The sequence below is a fragment of the Lynx canadensis genome, chromosome C1, assembly GCF_007474595.2.
Source record: "Lynx canadensis isolate LIC74 chromosome C1, mLynCan4.pri.v2, whole genome shotgun sequence".
NCBI classification, from domain to species: Eukaryota; Metazoa; Chordata; class Mammalia; order Carnivora; family Felidae; genus Lynx; species Lynx canadensis.
Window position 1 is genome coordinate 202,040,407 of NC_044310.1, and position 18,360 is coordinate 202,058,766.

General features: G+C 56.3%; 4 protein-coding genes across 7 annotated transcripts in view; 3 read left to right on the forward strand and 1 right to left on the reverse strand.

Annotated features, from left to right (window-relative positions):
* The window catches only part of ARPC2 (actin related protein 2/3 complex subunit 2), a 29,533-nt gene extending 26,831 nt beyond the window's left edge, over positions 1-2,702 (forward strand). The window contains exon 11 of the mRNA XM_030325228.1: positions 2,241-2,702. Coding sequence (XP_030181088.1) covers positions 2,241-2,265 — 25 coding nt within the window. The 3' untranslated portion in view covers positions 2,266-2,702. The remainder of the gene's footprint in view (positions 1-2,240) is intronic.
* Positions 2,703-6,352: 3,650 nt separating this feature from the next.
* Positions 6,353-9,772, forward strand: GPBAR1 (G protein-coupled bile acid receptor 1). The gene is made up of 2 exons (XM_030325225.1): positions 6,353-6,902; positions 8,580-9,772. Exon 2 carries the CDS (start codon positions 8,625-8,627, stop codon positions 9,615-9,617), a length of 993 nt encoding a protein of 330 aa, XP_030181085.1. The 5' UTR covers positions 6,353-6,902; positions 8,580-8,624; the 3' UTR covers positions 9,618-9,772.
* A 242-nt stretch (positions 9,773-10,014) lies between these two features.
* On the reverse strand, positions 10,015-15,473 carry LOC115520654 (angio associated migratory cell protein). 2 transcript variants are annotated; one of them, XM_030325230.2, is made up of 11 exons: positions 15,276-15,473; positions 14,659-14,814; positions 13,871-13,990; positions 12,967-13,106; positions 12,569-12,713; positions 12,212-12,295; positions 11,761-11,876; positions 11,509-11,612; positions 11,266-11,356; positions 10,981-11,135; positions 10,015-10,481 (listed from the first exon to the last, which is right to left on the reverse strand). In XM_030325230.2, exons 1-11 carry the CDS (start codon positions 15,394-15,396, stop codon positions 10,406-10,408), a joined length of 1,308 nt encoding a protein of 435 aa, XP_030181090.1. In that variant the 5' UTR covers positions 15,397-15,473; the 3' UTR covers positions 10,015-10,405. The 2 variants fall into 2 exon arrangements, with proteins under 2 accessions (XP_030181090.1, XP_030181089.1); XM_030325229.2 differs by having other exon boundaries at positions 14,659-14,817; positions 15,276-15,472.
* A 358-nt stretch (positions 15,474-15,831) lies between these two features.
* PNKD (PNKD metallo-beta-lactamase domain containing) overlaps positions 15,832-18,360 on the forward strand; it is a 60,262-nt gene continuing 57,733 nt past the window's right edge. Inside the window, exons 1-3 of one of the 3 annotated variants that reach the window (XM_030325224.1) lie at positions 15,832-15,910; positions 16,649-16,817; positions 17,924-18,321. In XM_030325224.1, coding sequence (XP_030181084.1) covers positions 15,844-15,910; positions 16,649-16,817; positions 17,924-18,116 — 429 coding nt within the window. In that variant the 5' untranslated portion in view covers positions 15,832-15,843 and the 3' untranslated portion in view covers positions 18,117-18,321. The other 2 variants (XM_030325221.1, XM_030325223.1) reach the window with 2 other exon arrangements.

An 18,360-nucleotide genomic window follows, 5' to 3' on the forward strand; every position in this document is an offset into this window, starting at 1 on the left:
ATGGAGAGATTTGCTTAAGGACGTTGAGTTGAGTGAATAGGTCTGGAGCCGCCCACTCAGTGTTTTGATCCCCTGGTCTGCTTCTCAGCAGGAATTTTGCATGAAGACGAAGTTGTCTCTGAGATGGAAATGTGGACTGGCGCTCCAGTGTTGGCCCTGCGTGCAGGAGACTCAGTGTGCCCTAGAGCCTAGCTAGAGATTGAGGTCTGTGGGAAAAATGTCAGGTCTTAGTTCCCCTTCTGCTGAAGCTTAGGTGATCCTCTTCTCAAGATAAGGTAACAGGTGCTCATCTGCCAACCTTTGTGCCCGTTCAACGCAAGTCTGGAGGCGAACGAAGCTTCCATGTACCCCTCGAAGCCAGTGCATTTGCCGACACCTGGTTCTCTTGGGGGTGACCTTTGGCAAGTGTGGTGTGCATAGGACCCCAGGTCCCCTCCCCTGACATGTGAGGCCTCTCCTACCAGACTAGTTTCTGCTGCCACTTGACAGGATGAGAGAGGTGCCTGACTCTTGGTACCTGAGCAGAGGATTTCCAGTCTCCAATACAGGCAGTTGAAGTCACTCCTGACTTCTTTAGGCAAAGGCTTAGGGGCTGCCCATCTCATGAAATTGGTACCAAAGGTCTCTCTTCTGTAGTAGCTCTGCACCTCCTGTCCAGAGCCTAAGGAGGGGTGTTCAACCTATAGCTGGATCCTCTGCTTCCAGAGAGGCGTCCAGATGCTTTGGTTACAAAATGGCAGCATTATGCCTTCTACCCTGCAGCTTCACGGCAGGGCCTAAAATGGGCAAAACAAATCCAGTGGGGAGGGTATGTGTCCTGGAACACACATACTCTTGCTGCCCCTCCAGAACCCTGCCTCCCTCCTGGGGTTTACAAGTTCCCCTGCCCGCTCCCCCCCCCCATCCCACTTTCCATGGGACTACTCTTCTCACCAGGCACCACTTTGGTGACCTCAAGTGTGAGGCAGCTGATTCTGTGCCGTTTTCAGGGCCAGTGGAGAGACTAAACCGGCAGCTAGGCACAGCGGAGGGGAGGCTCGGCTCTGTAACTAGTCAGTCATGGGGCTGCCTGTGCCATCTTCGGCCCAGTAATCTCTTGTCTGGTCAGAAGAGCCCACCAAAGCAGCCACCGCCCAGTGTCTCCCCCCAGGGATTCTCCCCTCCCCTCCCCTCCAGCCCCACTGGCAGGTGGCCTTGCGGTTGCCACAGAGCAAGTGCACCTGTCTTGGGCTGGGGCAGGAGCAGCTCCAAGTTATCTGTGAGTCTCCTTCCTGGGACACACGAAGAGCAGCTTTGCCTTTTTCTGTCCTGTGATCTCTCTCGAGCAGAGATGGGCCTCAGAAAGGGGAGGGGGAGGCTAACCGCATCCAGGCTGAAAACCAGATCGTGTTAGTAAGGATGAGTAGAAGAAGCCAGGACCCTCACACACAGCAGAGAAGGAGGGTTTGCATGGAACAGGATGGCAGGCCTGGCTCAGAAGCCAACTGTACGTGTCCATGCCCCACGGTGCTCTCTGCCAGAATCGAACACTCATGAGCTTTGCACGGCGGGGGGAGACGGGGGTTGATAAAGTATGGTTTCGTTTTGGGGTAAGATGTTCAAGGCAGGAAATTTTAGCCCCCATATCTTTGCCCCAGTTTTCCATCGTTCTCAACCCCAGCTTCCAGGCTGCTTTACCAAATAACTTCTGTCTTTGGGAACCAGCCTGTTCCCAAAGCTGGCCCTTCGGAGAAATACCAGGTGGGACAGAACAGAGCACCAGGACTCAGGAGCCTAACGTCAGGCGAGTGTTCTGTAACCCTGGGGTGTGGCCCCACATGGCAACACAAAGTGCCTGTACTTGGAAAGTTTGAGCATCTTGCTCCCATGGTGAAAAATTTAAGGGACTGCTGTCCGCGAGCCCGAAAAGGTACAAGCTGTGCAGGAGGAGCCTGAGCTCTCGACCAAGAAGAGGGTTGAGCCCAGTCTGAGATTCAGGTTGGTCTAGGCCGTCCAGAAATTGTGGGCAAGGGATCCTCCCATTTCACTTGGTACATTTAATGCCCTTGTGGGCTTGGCGCAGATGCTACCCGGGACCCCAGAGTACTCAGCACGAAGAGCTGACGAAACTCTCTGAGCTGGGTCTTGTTCCGGGCCTAGAGGTCCTACGTCCTCTCTCTGGGATGTCATCCCTAGTCCAGGAGTGTGGGGTGGCAGGAAAGGGGACCCAGAAACCCTCACACTTCTCTCTGCTTTTGAAGGGGGAAGACGTTTTCATCCCGCTAACTCTTGGGAACAGGAAGAGGAGGCGGCTGGCAACTGAAGGCTGGAACACTTGCTACTGGATAATCGTAGCTTTTACCGTTGCACCTCTTCAGGTTCTTAAGGGATTCTCCGTTTTGGTTCCATTTTGTACACGTTTGGAAAATAATCTGCAGAAACGAGCTGTGCTTGCAAGGACTTCATAGTTCTCAAGAATTAAAAAAAGAAAAAAAAAAAGAATTCCACTTGATCAACTTAATTCCTTTTCTTTATCTTCCCTCCCTCACTCTCCTTGCCTTCCCCCCTGTTTTCCAAGCTGTTTCGCTTTGCAATATGTTACTGGTAATGAGTTGCAGGATAATGCAATCTTAACTTGTTTTCTCCTAAGTATTTGAGTTCAAAACTCCTGTATCTAAAGAAATACGGTTGGGGTCATTAATAAAGAAAATCTTTCTATCTTACGTGAGAATTTGCTGGGTTTCTAGACTGAGTCCAAAAGAGAGAGGAGGGTACACATGGCACTACCCTTGAGCCTACAAACCCAATCTGGAAAACCTTACTTTCAGGAGTGCCTCGGCCCGCCTTAGAGGAGAGAGAGAATGGCTGGCTAGTGAGCTCTTGGTTGGCGTTTCTGAATAAACTTGAACTTGTTTCCTGTATAGCTTTGTTACTAAGTCTGTCTGGCTGTGGCCAAGAAGCTACTGGGCCAGGGACAGTTACATTAAAGTGTTTCTGGCTTACCCTTATCATGAGTAATGCACAGCATTCCCAGAATGTGTCCCATGGCCTGTGTTCTTCTGCAGGACATTGATGGGTATCAAGGTGTGGACCTAATGCAGACCAACTGGCCACCGTTTCTCTTCTCACACAACAACCCAAAAGACGGGCCCTCCACAAAATTCACTTTGGGAGATGCTCACCTAACAGTAGAGAGCCTGGCAAAGTATGCTGATCCCCAAAATAAAATCAGTTCAGAAAGCTTGCTTGGTAAAGAATTATCAGGAGAATTTTCTGAGTACCTGAAATGATCTGAGGGCCAGCCAAATGGTTTCTAGCTTTTTGCTTTCCCTTCTAACTTGTCTCCACCTAGTGCGGTACGTTTCAAACTGGTTTGAGACCCATTAATGAATTGTGAACTCCTGACTTTTTTATTTCCTAGGTGGGCTTGAGATCATTGTAGGTTCATATGCAGTTACAAGAAGCAATACAGAAATCCTGTATACACTTCACCCAGCTCCCCCTAGTGGCAACATCTCGTAGGACTGTAGCACGGTGTCACCACCAGGACGAGGTCATAGACACAGTCCCGGCCATTCTCATGCACATGCACACGTGTGTATATGTGTGCCTTGTGTGTTTCTGTGTGTGCCTCTCGTGTGTAATTTCATCACCAGCGTTTTTAATGGGATGGCATGGATCGGAGTGCACGACATTTCTTAAGGGTAAGTACTGACTTTGGGTTGTGTTTTAGTTGTATACACAAAAAACGTCCTCTTAACTGTGGTCATAGTCAAGAAATCTGAGAGCTACGTGTCATTCAGTCATCTGGACTTCACTGAATCAGGACTCCTAGCTCAGGACGTAGCTAAGTGCCCATCCCAACAAATGTGGGCCCTGCGGAGTGCTGGCCCTGGTGGGACTGGGCCCTTGTCACCTGTTTCTGGTGGGCGGAACACCTATTGACTGCAGCAGCAGCCCTCTTACGGGCAACTGGCACTTAGTTGCCATTTCAGTTCCCTTTGGTCTCCTTGGAAGTTAAGACCGTCTCAACAGTGAGGCTAAAGACCCAAGTCTGGGTCTGCTCTGGGGGCTGTTTTGAGTTCAAGCAATGCTACCCCCTTTTGGAGATCACCTAAAATCACCAGTGTCTGTGGCTTTTAGGGAGCCATGGAGAATCTGGTTTAACCCTAACAGGAAGGACCAGGGTTTCTTCTGCCCGTAGACCTGACTTAGGGTTTTCTGAGGCCAAGATCCCGGCCAGGATTATGCCCGGTGGCTCCCAAGGGCTCGTTTGCTCTTGTCTACAGGGAGTGAAGTTTTGACAGCGGCTTCTGGAGGCCAGCCAGGGTCCAGGAAACCCCAGTGCCCTGTCACTTCCATTCATCCAGTTAGTACCCCCAGCCCTCGCATACCGCATCCACCCAGTCCCAGGCACCGAGGGTCAGCAAAGAGCTTCAAATATCCCAAGGGATAGAGTGAACGGAGGAGGCCCAGGAGGATTCCCTGGTGGGATTTGGCCCCTTGACCTAGGCTCTACCTGAGGAAAAGAATGAGGACCACGAATAGGGCTCTCCAGCCTGCAGCTGGAATGAAGCATCTGGAAACCACCTGTACCAGAGCCCTCCTGTAGGCCTAGGGGAGGCTGGGGATGAGTCCGGGCCAGAGATTGATGGGGAAGCAGAGAAGGACTGGATGGTCCAGTAAGGAAGAGAGAGGGCTGAGTGGGGACAGAACCCAGGCTTCCCAGCTCCCATGGCCTAAGATGTCCCCTTCATACGTCATCCCACACACAATGTTTAGACAAAGCAGCAGAGAAGAAACACAGACATCCTGGATCTCGTAGGGAGGAGGCCATGGCTGGGAACAGAACGACGTCTGTTTATTCCTGGCAATCCAGTATTTGAGGGGCCCCACACCCACTTCTGCCCAGGCCCCAGGCTGAACTCTCCCAGAGCCTCTGACTTCTGCTCGACCAGATAGCGTGGGTCTGAGGGCCAGCTGCTGTAAGCCAGTCTCCGGCAGCCAGCTCCCTTGAGGATGGGTTTGAGGCTGGATGCTTTCCTCCCACTTTTTGTCCCAACAGAAGTTCTGCTCCCCAGGTCCCCCCAACCACTGTGCAGGATTGGCAGAGCTAGACCCCTCGGCCCCCAGCCTTCAGCCCAGGTCTACCCCACCACCACCCCCGCCGAGGGCACAGAAGTCCCCTGGCTCAGTCTACCTGTGCTCTTGAGCAGGGAAGTCTTTGTCCTCATGGCTCATCTCCAGCTTTCTCGCAGTTTCATCCTGCTCCCTCCCACTTCAGGCCTCAAGGGGGTGTAACTGGCTTCTCTCCAGCACCCCAAGACCTCACCTGATACAAGTGAAAATTGGAGCATCATGCCTCTTGTCTTCCTAGCCTTGAACTTGCCCTTCCTCTCCTGTACCTGTTTTCCCCAGTGTCTCTCTGGAGCAAAAGCACCCTTCCCCTCTTGCTTTTCACGAGCTGTCTTTCTGCCTTTCTCTACAGAGTTCTTTCTTAGAGGATACAGGTGGCTGGAGGAAGGGACATGCAGAGAAGGGCAGAAATCCTAAGATGTTAATAGCAGCTGCTTTTCATTGCGTGTTGGTGTGCCTAGCGCTTCATCCTCATCACACATTATCTCGGTTAGTCTCACAATAGGTGAACACAATATATTCTACAGATGAGGAAACTAAGACAAAAGAGCTTTAGTACTTTGCCCAAGTTCACACAAATTAAGAAAAAAAAAAAAAAGGATCCCAGCCAGGATTCTGGGATTCAAACCCAGGCTTTCTGATGCCAGCACTAGCTCATGCCTCTTAATCATCGTGGAGGCGGAAGGAAATGAATCATTTGTTGAGACCCCCACCCCCACCCCACATTAAGTGTCAGACACTGTAATATATGCAGCCACACATGTTGCTCTGTGATATTCCTCACAGCAGCCCAGAGAGGTGGTTCTACTTTGTTCCCATTTTACAGATGGGAAAATTGAGGCCCCGGGGTAGCTTGCCCAGTGTCACACCCCCAGAGCCATTTTTACCTCATAGCCCAGAACTTGACCCAAAGTAGTTAAGAAAAGTGTAGACTGACCCCAGGCTCTAGAAGGCAAGGCTGGCTTTTATAAGCTGAAAGGGATCGGATGAGAGCAAAGTTCCAAACACCCCTGCCACTGCCACCATCAGACATGGAGCTGGAAGTGCTGTCAGCCGGATGGCCACTCCAGGGGGTTAAAAATGTAAATGTATTGGGGCTCCTGGGTGGCTTGGTCGGTTAAGTGTCCAGCTCCAGTTCAGGTCATGATCTCACAGTTCGTGAGTTCGAACCCCGCGTTGGGTTCTGTGCTGACAGCTCAGAGCCTGGAGCCTGCTTCGGATTCTGTGTCTCCCTCCCTCTCTGCCCCTCCCCCACTCAACGCTCTTTCTCAAAAATAAATAAACGTTTAAAAAATAAAATAAAAATGTAAATGTATTAGCTGGGACAGGAAGTGGGGGATGGACAAAGCCATTTTTATTCATTAACTGGGATGCATTTCTCAGATTAGCTAGGCTAGCGGATGATGGCTCCAAGTTGGGTGACCTGAGGTAGAAGATGGCTGGCGGCTGGAGAGGGGGCACGCTGGCACAGGACAGGGAGAGGGCACTGGACTCAGAGGGGAAGGCCTCGCAGTCAGCAGCTCTGGGTGTGCCGGGTCCCACCCCCAGGGGCGGGGCCGGGCTGAGCCCCACCAGCCCCGGCTCCATCCCTCCAGAACCCAGGCAGGGGCAGAGCCTGGGCAGCAGAGAGGCCGGGGCCCTGCTGTCCCCGGGTTGTGGAGGCACCATGCCCTCACCGGCCGGGACACCAGACAGCGCCAGAAGCCCTGCGGGCCTGCCTGCAGCAGCTCCCTGACACTCTGAGGAAAGCCCAGACCGGGCCAGCAACACCTGTCCCCAACAGCCATGTGAGTAGCTGCTCCTCTCCCCTCCCCCTGCCCCCACCCAGCACCCAACCTCTTCTGGACACCTCAGCCCCCGATCCTCAGAGGCCATTGCCTTGGCCAAAGCCACCAGAGCCTCCAGGGGGTGCAGGTCATGGGGCCAGCACTCTGCTGGGAAGGTGGCCCTGGGGCTGTCCCTGCCTTTCTCGCTGCACTGGTGGAGGAGGGGTGGGGACTCACACCAGGGGAGTCCTTGGGAGCTGGAGCTCCAGAGTCCAGGTTGGAAGGACCGGACCCTGAGGTCTCGTGGAGTTTCACAGAGTTGGTGGCGCGGGGACAAAGGGAACAGAAACCAAAGGGCCTGCTAGAGAGGGAAGGATGTCCTGGGTAGAGAAAAGGGGTAGGGGTGGGGGAGGTTGAGGAAGAGGAAACAGGCTGAGGGGAGGGGAAAGGGGCAGCAGCCTGGTGGGGCTTGGCAGGCCTAGGGGGACTGGGAAGAGGAGTAAGGCAGCATCTCCTGAGCTCAGGGTGGTGGTGGTGCCCTCGGTTCCTATGACCTGGGGGTGGGGGCAGCTGGGAATCCTTTCCGTGTTGACTTAATCCTAGCAACAGCAGCTGCTCCCCGGTTGACAGCAGCAGGAGCTCCCCCGGGGCCAGGACCCTTCTTCCTCCCCATGATGTGGCCCCAGCAGCCGGGGTGTCGGAGGGGGGCCGAGAACACAGAGCCAAGAAAGGGAAGGAGAAGGACAGATCAGAGTCACAGAACGGCCAGGCCCTGCCCCACGGCTCCCCCTGCCCCTCCTCTGGGCTCAGCTTCAGCTCCCCGAGGCGTGGCGGGGTGTCCTCCTTGCTGCTGGCATCTTCACTCTCCCTCCTCTCCTCCTCCAGTTCCAGAAAGGGCCCTGTTGCTAGTGTGGTGCGGATGAGTCAAGTTTATGGGCTGGAAGTCCTACCCGGAGGCTGCTCATTGAGCTGTAACCAGCTACAAAGATGGCCGAGGGGCAGGGCAGGCAATGCAAGGGACAGAGCACCCCGCTTACTGCTGCCACCCATGGCCCTGGCCTGTCACTAACTCCAGCGTTCACCGAGCCCTGCCTTTGCCTCCGCCTCTGCCTCACTCCTGCCCCCGCCCCGCAACCCTCAGCAACCCACCCTCTCCTAATACTCTGGTGCCAACCAGCCTGTGAGCATCTAGGGACAGGGACCCCTCTCCTTCATCTTAGCACCCACCCCTAGCACTGGCCCCAGCCCAGCCTGAAAGGGGCTCTCAACTGTTGGCCGGCCATAAGACCACTACAAGCCAGCCAGACCTCCCTGTTGGCTAATTTAGAGGTCTTGCCTTGTGGATCCAGAGATGCTTCGGGGCTCTGGGGCTGGGTGGGTTGGCTTTCCAGTCTAACCGGAGGCATAGACACAGCTGCCCCGAGGGGGTCAGACGGAAAGTAGCCATGGCCAACACGGCAGGATGGGGAGCTGGTCAGCTCCAGCTGGTGCTACCCTGCAGGACATACTTGTTGCTGGACTGAACTTTTGAAGAGAAGCCAGAAGTAAGAATTTTTATGTAACTTTTTAATCAGCCACTGATGGAAAAAAAAAAAAAATTGTGTATCAGCAAACAAGATAAGGCCCGCAGTCTGTGGGTGTGCAACCTCTGGTTGCATGTGCAGCGCCCCCTAATTTTGGCTGCCGTCTTCCATCCAGGCATGCTGGCGGCCGCTCCAGGCCTCCCCCGTCCCCAGGCCCAAGATGACACCCAACAGCACCAGGGAGGTGCCCAGCCCCATCCCCGTGGGGGCCTTGGGGCTCTCCCTGGCCCTGGCAAGCCTCATCGTCGCTGCTAACCTGCTCCTGGCCTTGGGCATCGCCAGGGACCGGCACCTGCGCAGCCCACCCTCTGGCTGCTTCTTCCTGAGCCTGCTGCTGGCCGGGCTGCTCACCGGGCTGGCGCTGCCCGCGCTGCCCGGCCTCTGGAGCCAGAGCCGCCGGGGCTACTGGTCGTGCCTCTTCCTCTACTTGGCGCCCAACTTCTCCTTCCTCTCCCTGCTCGCCAACCTCCTGCTGGTGCACGGCGAACGCTACATGGCAGTGCTGCGGCCCCTGCGGCCCCGCGGGAGCACGCGGCTGGCCCTGCTCCTCACCTGGGCTGGCCCCCTGCTCTTTGCCAGCCTGCCTGCTCTGGGCTGGAACCACTGGGCCCCCGGTGCCAACTGCAGCTCCCAGGCTGTCTTCCCAGCCCCCTACCTCTACCTCGAAGTCTACGGGCTCCTGCTGCCTGCCGTGGGGGCTGCCGCCCTTCTCTGCGCCCGCGTGTTGGCCACCGCCCACCGCCAGCTGCAGGACATCCGCCGCCTGGAGCGGGCAGTGTGCCGCGGCGCGCCCTCAGCCCTGGCCCGGGCCCTTACCTGGAGGCAGGCGAGGGCGCAGGCCGGGGCCACGCTGCTCTTCGGGCTGTGCTGGGGGCCCTACGTGGCCACCCTGCTCCTCTCGGTCCTGGCCTACGAGCAGCGCCCGCCGCTGGGGCCTGGAACTCTGTTGTCCCTCATCTCGCTGGGCAGCGCCAGTGCGGCGGCCGTGCCCGTGGCCATGGGGCTGGGTGACCAGCGCTACACGGCCCCCTGGAGGGCGGCCGCCCAGAGGTGGCTTCGGGTGCTGCGGGGAAGAGCCTCCCAGGGCGGCCCCGGCCCCGGCACTGCCTACCACACCAGCAGCCAAAGCAGCGTGGACCTCGACTTGAACTAGGGGAAGGGCCTCCGCTCGCTCCTACGAGAAGCAGCCGTCCATCTCGGCCACCGCACCTATCTCCTCTCATCTCCTCTCTGTCCCCACGCCTCTGGATGAGACACCTGCCCTGATCTGACCCCACCCTGACGGAATAAAGCTCCTTCCACCCGGTTTATGGTTATCTCATTCCACATCTCAGAAAAGGAGGCAGGTGGGACAGCAGCAGAAAAACTGAAGCCATACGTGCATCGAGGGAGACTGCAACCAAGTCACCCGGAGGGGAGCACACACCACCGCCTGACAGGCTGGGCTGAGATACCTCGAAATCTAGCAGATCGTGCAGCGCATCTCACCCTGACAGGCCCCTGACTGGTTCCTCATTTCCAGGCGCCACAAAATCCACACACACACGCCATCTCTGGGAAGTATATTTTATTTACATTTTTAAAATCTGTAACTAATATCTCTTCCTCCTTTCCACCCCCCGAGACTTGGGAAGGGAAAGAACGGGGACCTCAGAGACCTACTCCCCACGTCCAAACACACACCCCCGTGGCTCACACCAGCAAATGAAAGTGAAAGAGAAAGAGGCCTGACCCCCCTCTGAAGGGTCCGCAGGTCTGGGCGAGGGTAGGGGGGGCCAAGGGGTGGGTCTCTTAAGAGAGGGGACAGGGGGGCAAGTCAGTTTGAAGGGGTTGGAAAGTAGTCCGAGGCCCCCCCTCCTCTTCCCTCGTACCCTACCACCTCTGCTGGTGGGGTTCTCCCTTCACCCCTCAACACCAGACACAGAGCAGAGGCTGCAGCCATTAGCGGTCAGGTCTCTGGACACAAAATACTTTTGCTTTGTGGTCTCCTGACGTAGTCACCACCAGGGAGGCATCTCTGTGGACAGAAAGCACAGGTCGATGGGACGGAATGACCTGGGGCCCAGCCCCAAGCCTGCTACCCAGAGGCCCTCGGCTGGTCTCCTCCAGTGCATCCTCAATTCTAGATCAGTAGTGCCTGGCGCTGGGCTGCTGGGCACACATCGACTGAATACACTTGGATCAGTAAGGGTCAGCCCCTTACTGTATCCAAGAATACACTTGGATCAGCCATCAGTAAGGGGATCAGAAAAGATAGCCGCAGCAGCGAGGGAGACGATCCCCGCCCCTCAGCCCCGGAACCGAGACGTGAGGCCCCGGGTACGTCACTGTCAACCCCAAGTGACAACTCCCTCAGGCTGCCCAGCACTTCTGCCTCACAAGCCACCACCAGGCCTTGGCTCCCAGCTTCCCTCAGGAATCCCCCTCCCGCACCCCAAGGACCCTATGGCCCCCCATGTGCTATTCCCACCTTCCGAGTACACAAGGAGACTCTAGCCCTTGCCCAATTCACTTACTTGCTGAGGGCAAAGTCCAGGATCTCGGCCGTGTGGCCCCGGTAGTCAGTAAGCAAGCGGCCGGTCCGAGCGTCCCAGAGGCGCACGATGCCGTCCAGGCTGCAAGTGTAAACCACGGCGGTGCCTGCCTCCCACAGCAGTTGCACGATGCCCGACTACGCCAGGGTACGACAGAGACACAGCGGAAGTCAGGGGCGGGAAAGCTGACAGGCGTGTGCCCCCACCCGCCTCACGGAGGGAGGAGGGGAGGAGAGAGCCACAGCCATAGCTGCAGGCGGCCTGTACCTGGTGCTGACACTGGTGCCTGAGAGTCTGTGTAGACAAGTCATAGATGGCCAAGGTCCCGTCCAGGTAGCCAACAGCTGCAAGAGGCATCCTGGGCAGAGAAGAGAACCACGAAGGCTCGCAGAGGGACCTGGACTCGCGCACTCTTCACTCCTCCCCGGTTCCCCGGCCCAGGCACCTCTCGCCAAGCCCCCTTCTCCCCAGCTGCCTTTGGCTCCAGGCCGAGGCCTTTCTCTCACTCACACGCTGCAGAAGCCCAAGGACTCCACGGAATTGGACTCGCTCTCCTCCCCTTCTCCCACGCTGGGCTGGGAGGCCACGGTTTCAGGTCTGAAAACACCCACTACCTGTAAGTCATGGGAGAGAATCAGAGGATCGGAGGAAGGCTGACTGGAAGGCGGAAAGGCAACGGGAAAGGGGCCGAGAGAATAATCAGAGAGGAAGAGGAAGACACAGAAAGCAGAGCCTAACAGCCAGGTTCCAGGTCGCACTCACCTTGCCGGTAGTGGCACTGACCAGCTTGGCCTGGCAGTCCACAGAGCCAGTTAGGATCAGGCTGCCGTCCTGGTTGGTGGCGACACAGGTCAGAGGGCCCTGGTGACCCTCAGTCCCTAGGATGGAGCAGATGGCTAAGTCAGGCTTCCTCCCGGCCCCTGAGTCCTGCCCCAGGCCTTCTCCACAGAGGCCCAGTTAACCCTTCCCCTGCCTTGGATGCTTTTATTTACTTATTTATTTTAATATTTATTCATTTTTGAGAGCGACAGAGACAGCGCAAGTGGAAGGAGGGGCAGAGAGAGAGGGAGACACAGAATCCGAAGCAGGCTCCAGGCTCTGAGCTGTCTGCACAGAGCCCGACGTGCGGCTCGAACTCACAGACCGTGAGATCATGACCTGAGACAAAGCCGGACGCTTAACCGACTGAGCCACCCAGGCGCCCCTTGGATACCTTTTAATACATGGATTGGGCTTCCCTGCTTCAGGTCCCAGATCCTGATGGTGCCATCTTCATAGCCGACCACAGCTCTCTTCCCTGGAGGGCCACAGGCACAGACGGAGAGAGAAAGCACCCTCAGGCACACCCAGCAAGGGGGGGGGCGGGGGGATGAGAAAGTAAGGGGACAGATGCTGCCCCAGGGACTAGTGGAGAAAACCGAGTTCGGGGTAGGAAAAGGGAAGCGGTCCTGCTCTGGGGCCTGGGTCCCTGCTCCAGACAGCAGGCCTTGGAGTCTGCAGGCCACGGCTTGGGAAAGAGCCCAGGAAGGTGAGTAAACCTGGATCCCACCTCTCCGCACCCAAGACTCACCATCAGGGAGGACTCGGCCACAGGTAGCTGGGCAGTTGGGACCTTGGAAGGTCTTGCAGTCACCGTTTGGGACCTTCCACATCCAGGCGTTGCCATCAGCTGTGCCCGCCAGTAGGACAGGTGCCCGAGGGTGCCATTCCATCCACTGGACAGAGAGGAAATCACCCTGTCGCCCCATCCCACCCAGGAGCCTGTCCTATAAGCTCCACCCAAGCTGCCCCTGCTTCCAAGGTCAGCACGGACGGCACAGGGAACAGACACAGACGCCCTTGCTCAAGGCACCCTGGGAGTGCACTGGCTCATAGATGGCTTGGTCTGGTAAAGGCCAGACCGGACCCCCAAGTTCTCACTCTCTACCCGAGGCCCCACGTAGCTGAACACCACTCTGATGATCTCACCTCCAGATCTCCTGCTTCAAAGGACCAGACCTCCTCCTTGGTGTCCACCTGCCACACTTTCAAGAGGCCACTCATGTCCCCTGTGGCCACTAGGGTAGAGTCGTGGCTGAAACCAGCACAAGTAACCGAGTCTTTATGGCCTGCAAGGGAAAGTAGGCAGAAAGAGAGGAAAACATCAGGGTTCCCAGGTGTCTCGCCCCCAGAAAGGACCAGCTCGGTAGAAAAGAAGAGTGAGTCTCACCACCCCACCATAAAGGGTGATCAAACTCACTGCCACTCCAGGAGTCGATACCCCCAGATCTCCTCAGGGGCGAACGCTGGCTTCCCACTCAACCATGCCTAGCCCAGCCTATGTCCTGCCCACACTGTCCACTCCACACCTCTGCCCAAAATACCCACTCCTCCTCTCTGCCTAACTATTCTCACACCAGGGTGCCTGGGTGGCTCAGTCGGTTGAGCGTCTGATTCTTGGTTTCAGCTCAGGTCATGATCTCACAGTTCCGTGGGGTCGAGCCCCGCGTCTGACTCTGCACAGGCAGCACAGAGCCTGCTCAGGATTCTCTCTCTCTCCCTCTCTCTCTGTCCCTCCGCTGTGCACGCTGTCTCCGTCTCTCTCTCAAAATAAATAAATAAACTTTAAAAAAGTTCTTAAATAAAACAGATAAAGAAATAAATATTCCCACACCAGTGCTACCTCCTCCCAGACCTTTCCCACACTCCTCTGGCCAACAGTGGCTCCCTCCCCGGTGCCCAAGACAGACAAAGTTACTCTGCTTTGAGAGCCTCAGGCCCAGCACAGAGCTGGCACAAAGTGGGACTCACTAAATGGCTACTGGGTGCACAACCACTGCAGGCTAGCCCCCTAAGACCGCTACAGGAACACGACCTCACCCGCGCCCCTCACCTGCACACTCAAAGAGAAGTTCCCCATCACTGAGCCTCCACACGAAAGCTTTGTCATCTTCACCCCCTGTCACCGCCAAGGTGTTGGTCTTAGGGTCCAGGCTCACGCAAAACACGGATGCTGTCCCAAGAGATATTCCGTAAATGGACAGGGCTCCCCGCTAAGGTTCTGTCCTTCAGAACCTTCAGGAAGCCCACCCCGTTCCACCCAAAGCAGCATGTATATCCTCCTGGAAATGAAGGGCGCATCCAAGTGCTTCGAAGTTTCAAACATCAGGTTGTTGGAGAAATCCCTCCGAAAGCTTGCCAAGCCCCAAGTCCCTCCCCAGGGCTGACCCCTTCACTACCCCAGACTCGTGCATAGACAGGAGGAGTGTATATGTGCAAGGCTTCCAGTTCTCCGCACGGGCTGCCACCAGGCTGAGCACAGAGTGGGACAGCACCGTGTGACTTACCTTATTAAGAGCTAATATTGGAAAAGATTATATAAAATGCGCTCAAAAAGGTACTATCGTCCCTAATTTACAACAGGGTAATTTTCTGAAAAGAAACTAAGACCCAGAGAGATTAATAAAGATCGTAAGTCAGTAAGCAGCCACAGGAGGATGGGAACCCAGGTGTCCTGGCTGGCTCAGGAGCCATGCTCTCTCCCATTCCATCACAGTGTGAGCTCCAGGCCCGTCTGTTTCCCCATCTCCACGTCCCTTCTAATGCTCCGTACACAGCAGGTGTCTGATGTTCAAATGCCCACCTGCACTGAGTTTCTGACGGATCTCCTCAGAGACCTACCTGAGTGCAATGCAAAGGTGACTTCGCTATCATCTGGGCCCTCCATGCTGCCGACCACCCCTTCCTGGGGTTCCAGAACCCAGCCCTCCTCATTGCCCTCTTCCTCTTCTTCCTCTTCTTCAAAGTCCACATCTTCCATCTCTTGGGCCAGATCATCTGCTTCGGGGAGAGGGTTAAAAGATGGGGCTCGGCAGGCAGTAAGAAAGAGGGCAGGGGAGAGGTGTGGGGAGGCCTGACGCTGGCGTGCAGCGAGAGGGTCGGCTGAGGTCAGGCAGCCAGGGTGAAGCGGGGGCGAGAAGCGGCAGGGAGGAGGGGGCATCTGGGACGGAAGACAGGAGAGGTCTGAGGACCTGGGGTTGGCCAGAGACAGTGTAAGAAGGGAGGACCGAGGGGATGATGGGAAGGGGGTGTGTGAGGGGAAGGGCCAGAGGAGGCGTCAGGGGAACCCCCACCCCTGCCAGGCCTGAAAACTAAGTGTGGGGGTAGGGCAGGGGGGAAGGGCGAAGGAGGTCGGTAGGAATGACCGGTGGGGAGGGGAAGGGAGAGGGGGGAAGCAGGGGTCAGAGGCCAGGGGTGAGCGCCTCCTGTCCCACGGCCTGAGGAGCGGCAGTTCTCACCTGGGTCCGGCGGACCAGGATCCAGTTCTACCACCTCGATAATCTCCTCATCACCATGGAAGCTTAGGGTCTCCAGTGGAGGGGTGTCAGCAGCGGCCCCGCTCTCGGATTCGGACTCCATGCGGCGCAAGCGGCCGATCCACTTCTTTGGGCCCAAACGCCTCCCAGAGTCAGCTCTGCGCGACGACGCGGAACTCGAGCCCCTCCTCCCGGGAGGAAGTAGGCGTAAGCGACTCTCCGGCAGGAAGAGCGGCGGCCGTTAGGCCAATAGCGAAGGGGGCTGACTGGCTGACTCACCAATCACAGGGCAGAGTTGGGAGAAGGGGACGGGGCGTGGCAGAGAGAATCCAAACTCCGCCCGGCCTGGCTCCGCCTCCAACAGGAGGGAAACAAGCGAGCGTGCGCGCCTCCGGGGTCTCCTGGGAAGAGTAGTTCTCCTGGGTCCCCTCGTGGGCTTCTGGGAGTTGTAGTTTCTGATCTGTAGGCAGGACGGAAGGAGCGGGGGAGGCCCCTTACGCAAACTACAATTCCCGGCGGGGAGCGCGGTGAAGGGGGGTGGGATCTGAACATGGCGGCGGTGGTAGCTGCTACGGCGCTGAAGGGCCGGGGGGCGAGAAATGCCCGCGTCCTCCGGGGTAAGGAGAGGGACCCCGGGGAGGGCAGGACTGCAGGGGGTCCCCCTTTTTATACATCCCGACCAACGATAGCAGGAGGTCATGGCTGTCGGTTCCTGCCCGCACCCCTCTGCAGGATCATAAAGAGTCTGGGGGCTAAAAGATGCTCTCTAGAGGTCACCCAGTCCATCCCCCTGCCTTCAAGTTACACGACACCTCTAGGGTCATGCTGCGAGAGGGAGCTCCGAGGAAGCCTTTTAGACTCCCGCGCTCCAGGTGTTTCACACTCACCGCAGTGCAGAGGAAAGAGCCCTGGAATTCAGGAGGCTTGGGTTCTAGCCCCGGATAATTAGCAGTTTGACCTTGGGCGAAGCAGTTCATCTTTCGGGGCTTCGGTTTCCTCTTCTATAAAATGAGGGGATGGAGTAGACTACCTTTAAGCTCCCAGTGCTAACATTCTGCAGTTTGAAAACCTTTTTCTCGGATTTCCTTCATACGTCTTATGTGAGTCCCACTGCAGTCCTTCACATCCTGTCGTCTGAGCAGATGAAGAACAAGGAAGCTCGTTCTCCTGGCACCAGGGTGATGAGCCCGCAGTGACGTGGAAGTGGCTTCCAAAGGTGCCACCTCGATGGCAATTTTCCCATTTCCCTTTGGATTCTCCCTGGCACTTGTTACTCCAAACTGCAGTCACTCCCCTTCCTCCCGCGGGCTTTCTTCTCATCCTCTCTTACTGACCTTTCTTCCTTCCATCCACAGGGATCCTCTCAGGAGCCACAGCTAACAAGGCCTCCCAGAACAGGACCCGGGCGCTGCAAAGCCACAGCTCCCCAGAGTGCAAGGAGGAGCCTGAGCCCCTATCCCCTGAGCTGGAATACATTCCCAGAAAGAGGGGCAAGAACCCCATGAAAGCTGTGGGACTAGCCTGGTGAGTTTCAGTTAACTCTTTGCCCACCAGTGGGGAGTGACACAGGGGAGGGAGGGACCCAGAAACTTCTCTTAAGTTTCAGGTGGTGAGTTGAATCCAAGGTTGTGGGGACAGAATTGCTTGGTGTGAGGACTGGAATCTCAGAGGAATGGGGCAGGGGAGTTGGGAAAGTATGTGGAATTGGAGAGACAGTGGGCTTTCTGTGTAGTAAGCTGAGCTAATCTGATGTGAATTTGGGCCCCTGGCCTCATTCTCTCTTTTGGGAGCTTGGGGTGAAACCCAGTTGAGATCTTTCATTGAGATCGTGTGAGATTACATTAGGTGTATAAGTAGCATCTACAATGTGTTCAATACATCATTATTTGGATCTGACTCTGGCCTCAATATGTGTTGTTGGTCAATATTAAAAAGAAAGGAGAGGGACATTAACATATTTTTCCACACCTCAGGTGTGCCGGTACTTTACAGTGTAACGTTTTAGCTTTTCTGAGATAAATAGTACATCCCCTAAATACAAAAAACAAAAAGCATTACAAAAATTACGTCTTGTTTCACAGGAGGGAACTGAGGCTCAGAGGTGGGATTCTCACCAGGTCTTGTGACTCCATGCCCTTTCCCCCACACCAAAGTGTCTCCCAAGTAGCGGTTACTGAGATTAAGAGGGGGAGCCTGGGAGGGGATGTGGGGCAGTTAAGGTAGAGGGAAACTTTGCCAACACTTGGAGAAGGAAAGAGGATGGGCTGTCTGGAGAACCTTGCAGAGTCAGTATGGCAGGATTGTGGGACTCGTGTTGAGGAGTGTCAAGCTATAGGGGAGAGGAATGGAAAGGTGGACAGAGACCCAACCACACTGGGCTTTTGGTGCTGTGCCTGGGAGTTTGGATTTGGCCAGAAAGTGACGGAGCGCTGTTACATACAGAGTCTTAAGCAGTGCAGCAGCAGGCTCTGATTTGCTTGGGACCCTCCAGCAGCCAGTGCAGAGGCTGCATAGACACAAGAGGTATTGCAGTGTGCGTGTCATCGATGAAGCTGGAATGAGATTCCCCCAGCTCCACTGGCTCAGGCCTGGCCCCTCCCCAAACCCCATGCACATCTCCCCACCCCTAGGGCCATCGGCTTCCCCTGTGGTGTCCTCCTCTTCATCCTCACCAAGCGGGAAGTGGACAAGGACCGTTTGAAGCAGATGAAGGCTCGGCAGAACATGCGGGCATCCAACACGGGCGAGTATGAGAGCCAGAGGTTCAGGGCCTCCTCCCAACATGCCCCGTCTCCTGAAGCCGGGTCGGGGGTGCAAGCCTGAGGAACACTGCAACCCTCCCCTAGACCGTATTGACTGTGGCCTCCAGAGCGCAAAGTCCTTTGGGTTTGGCCGTGATTCTGGTCCTTGCCTGTGAGGTCCACCAGAGGGCGCCTGATGCCCAGGCCGCTGCCAGCCCCTACCCCACCCCTCTGGAGAAGCCAGCCAAAGGCAAATAAAGTTATTAAGTGTTTTGAGCCGAAAGGAACCAGGACTGGGCTTGTGATTCCCTTGGGATGGGAGGGGC

Excerpts from the sequence above, each read along its gene's own strand:
- GPBAR1 (XM_030325225.1), top strand. The coding sequence starts at position 8,625 with ATGACACCCAACAGCACCAGGGAGGTGCCCAGCCCCATCCCCGTGGGG.
- LOC115520654 (XM_030325229.2), bottom strand. The coding sequence starts at position 15,396 with ATGGAGTCCGAATCCGAGAGCGGGGCCGCTGCTGACACCCCTCCACTG. Across the intron at positions 12,296-12,568 it reads TGGCCGAGTCCTCCCTGATG|GGAAGAGAGCTGTGGTCGGC; the intron begins GTGAGTCTTGGG and ends GTGGCCCTCCAG. Across the intron at positions 11,136-11,265 it reads GGCACCAGTGTCAGCACCAG|TCGGGCATCGTGCAACTGCT; the intron begins GTACAGGCCGCC and ends ACCCTGGCGTAG.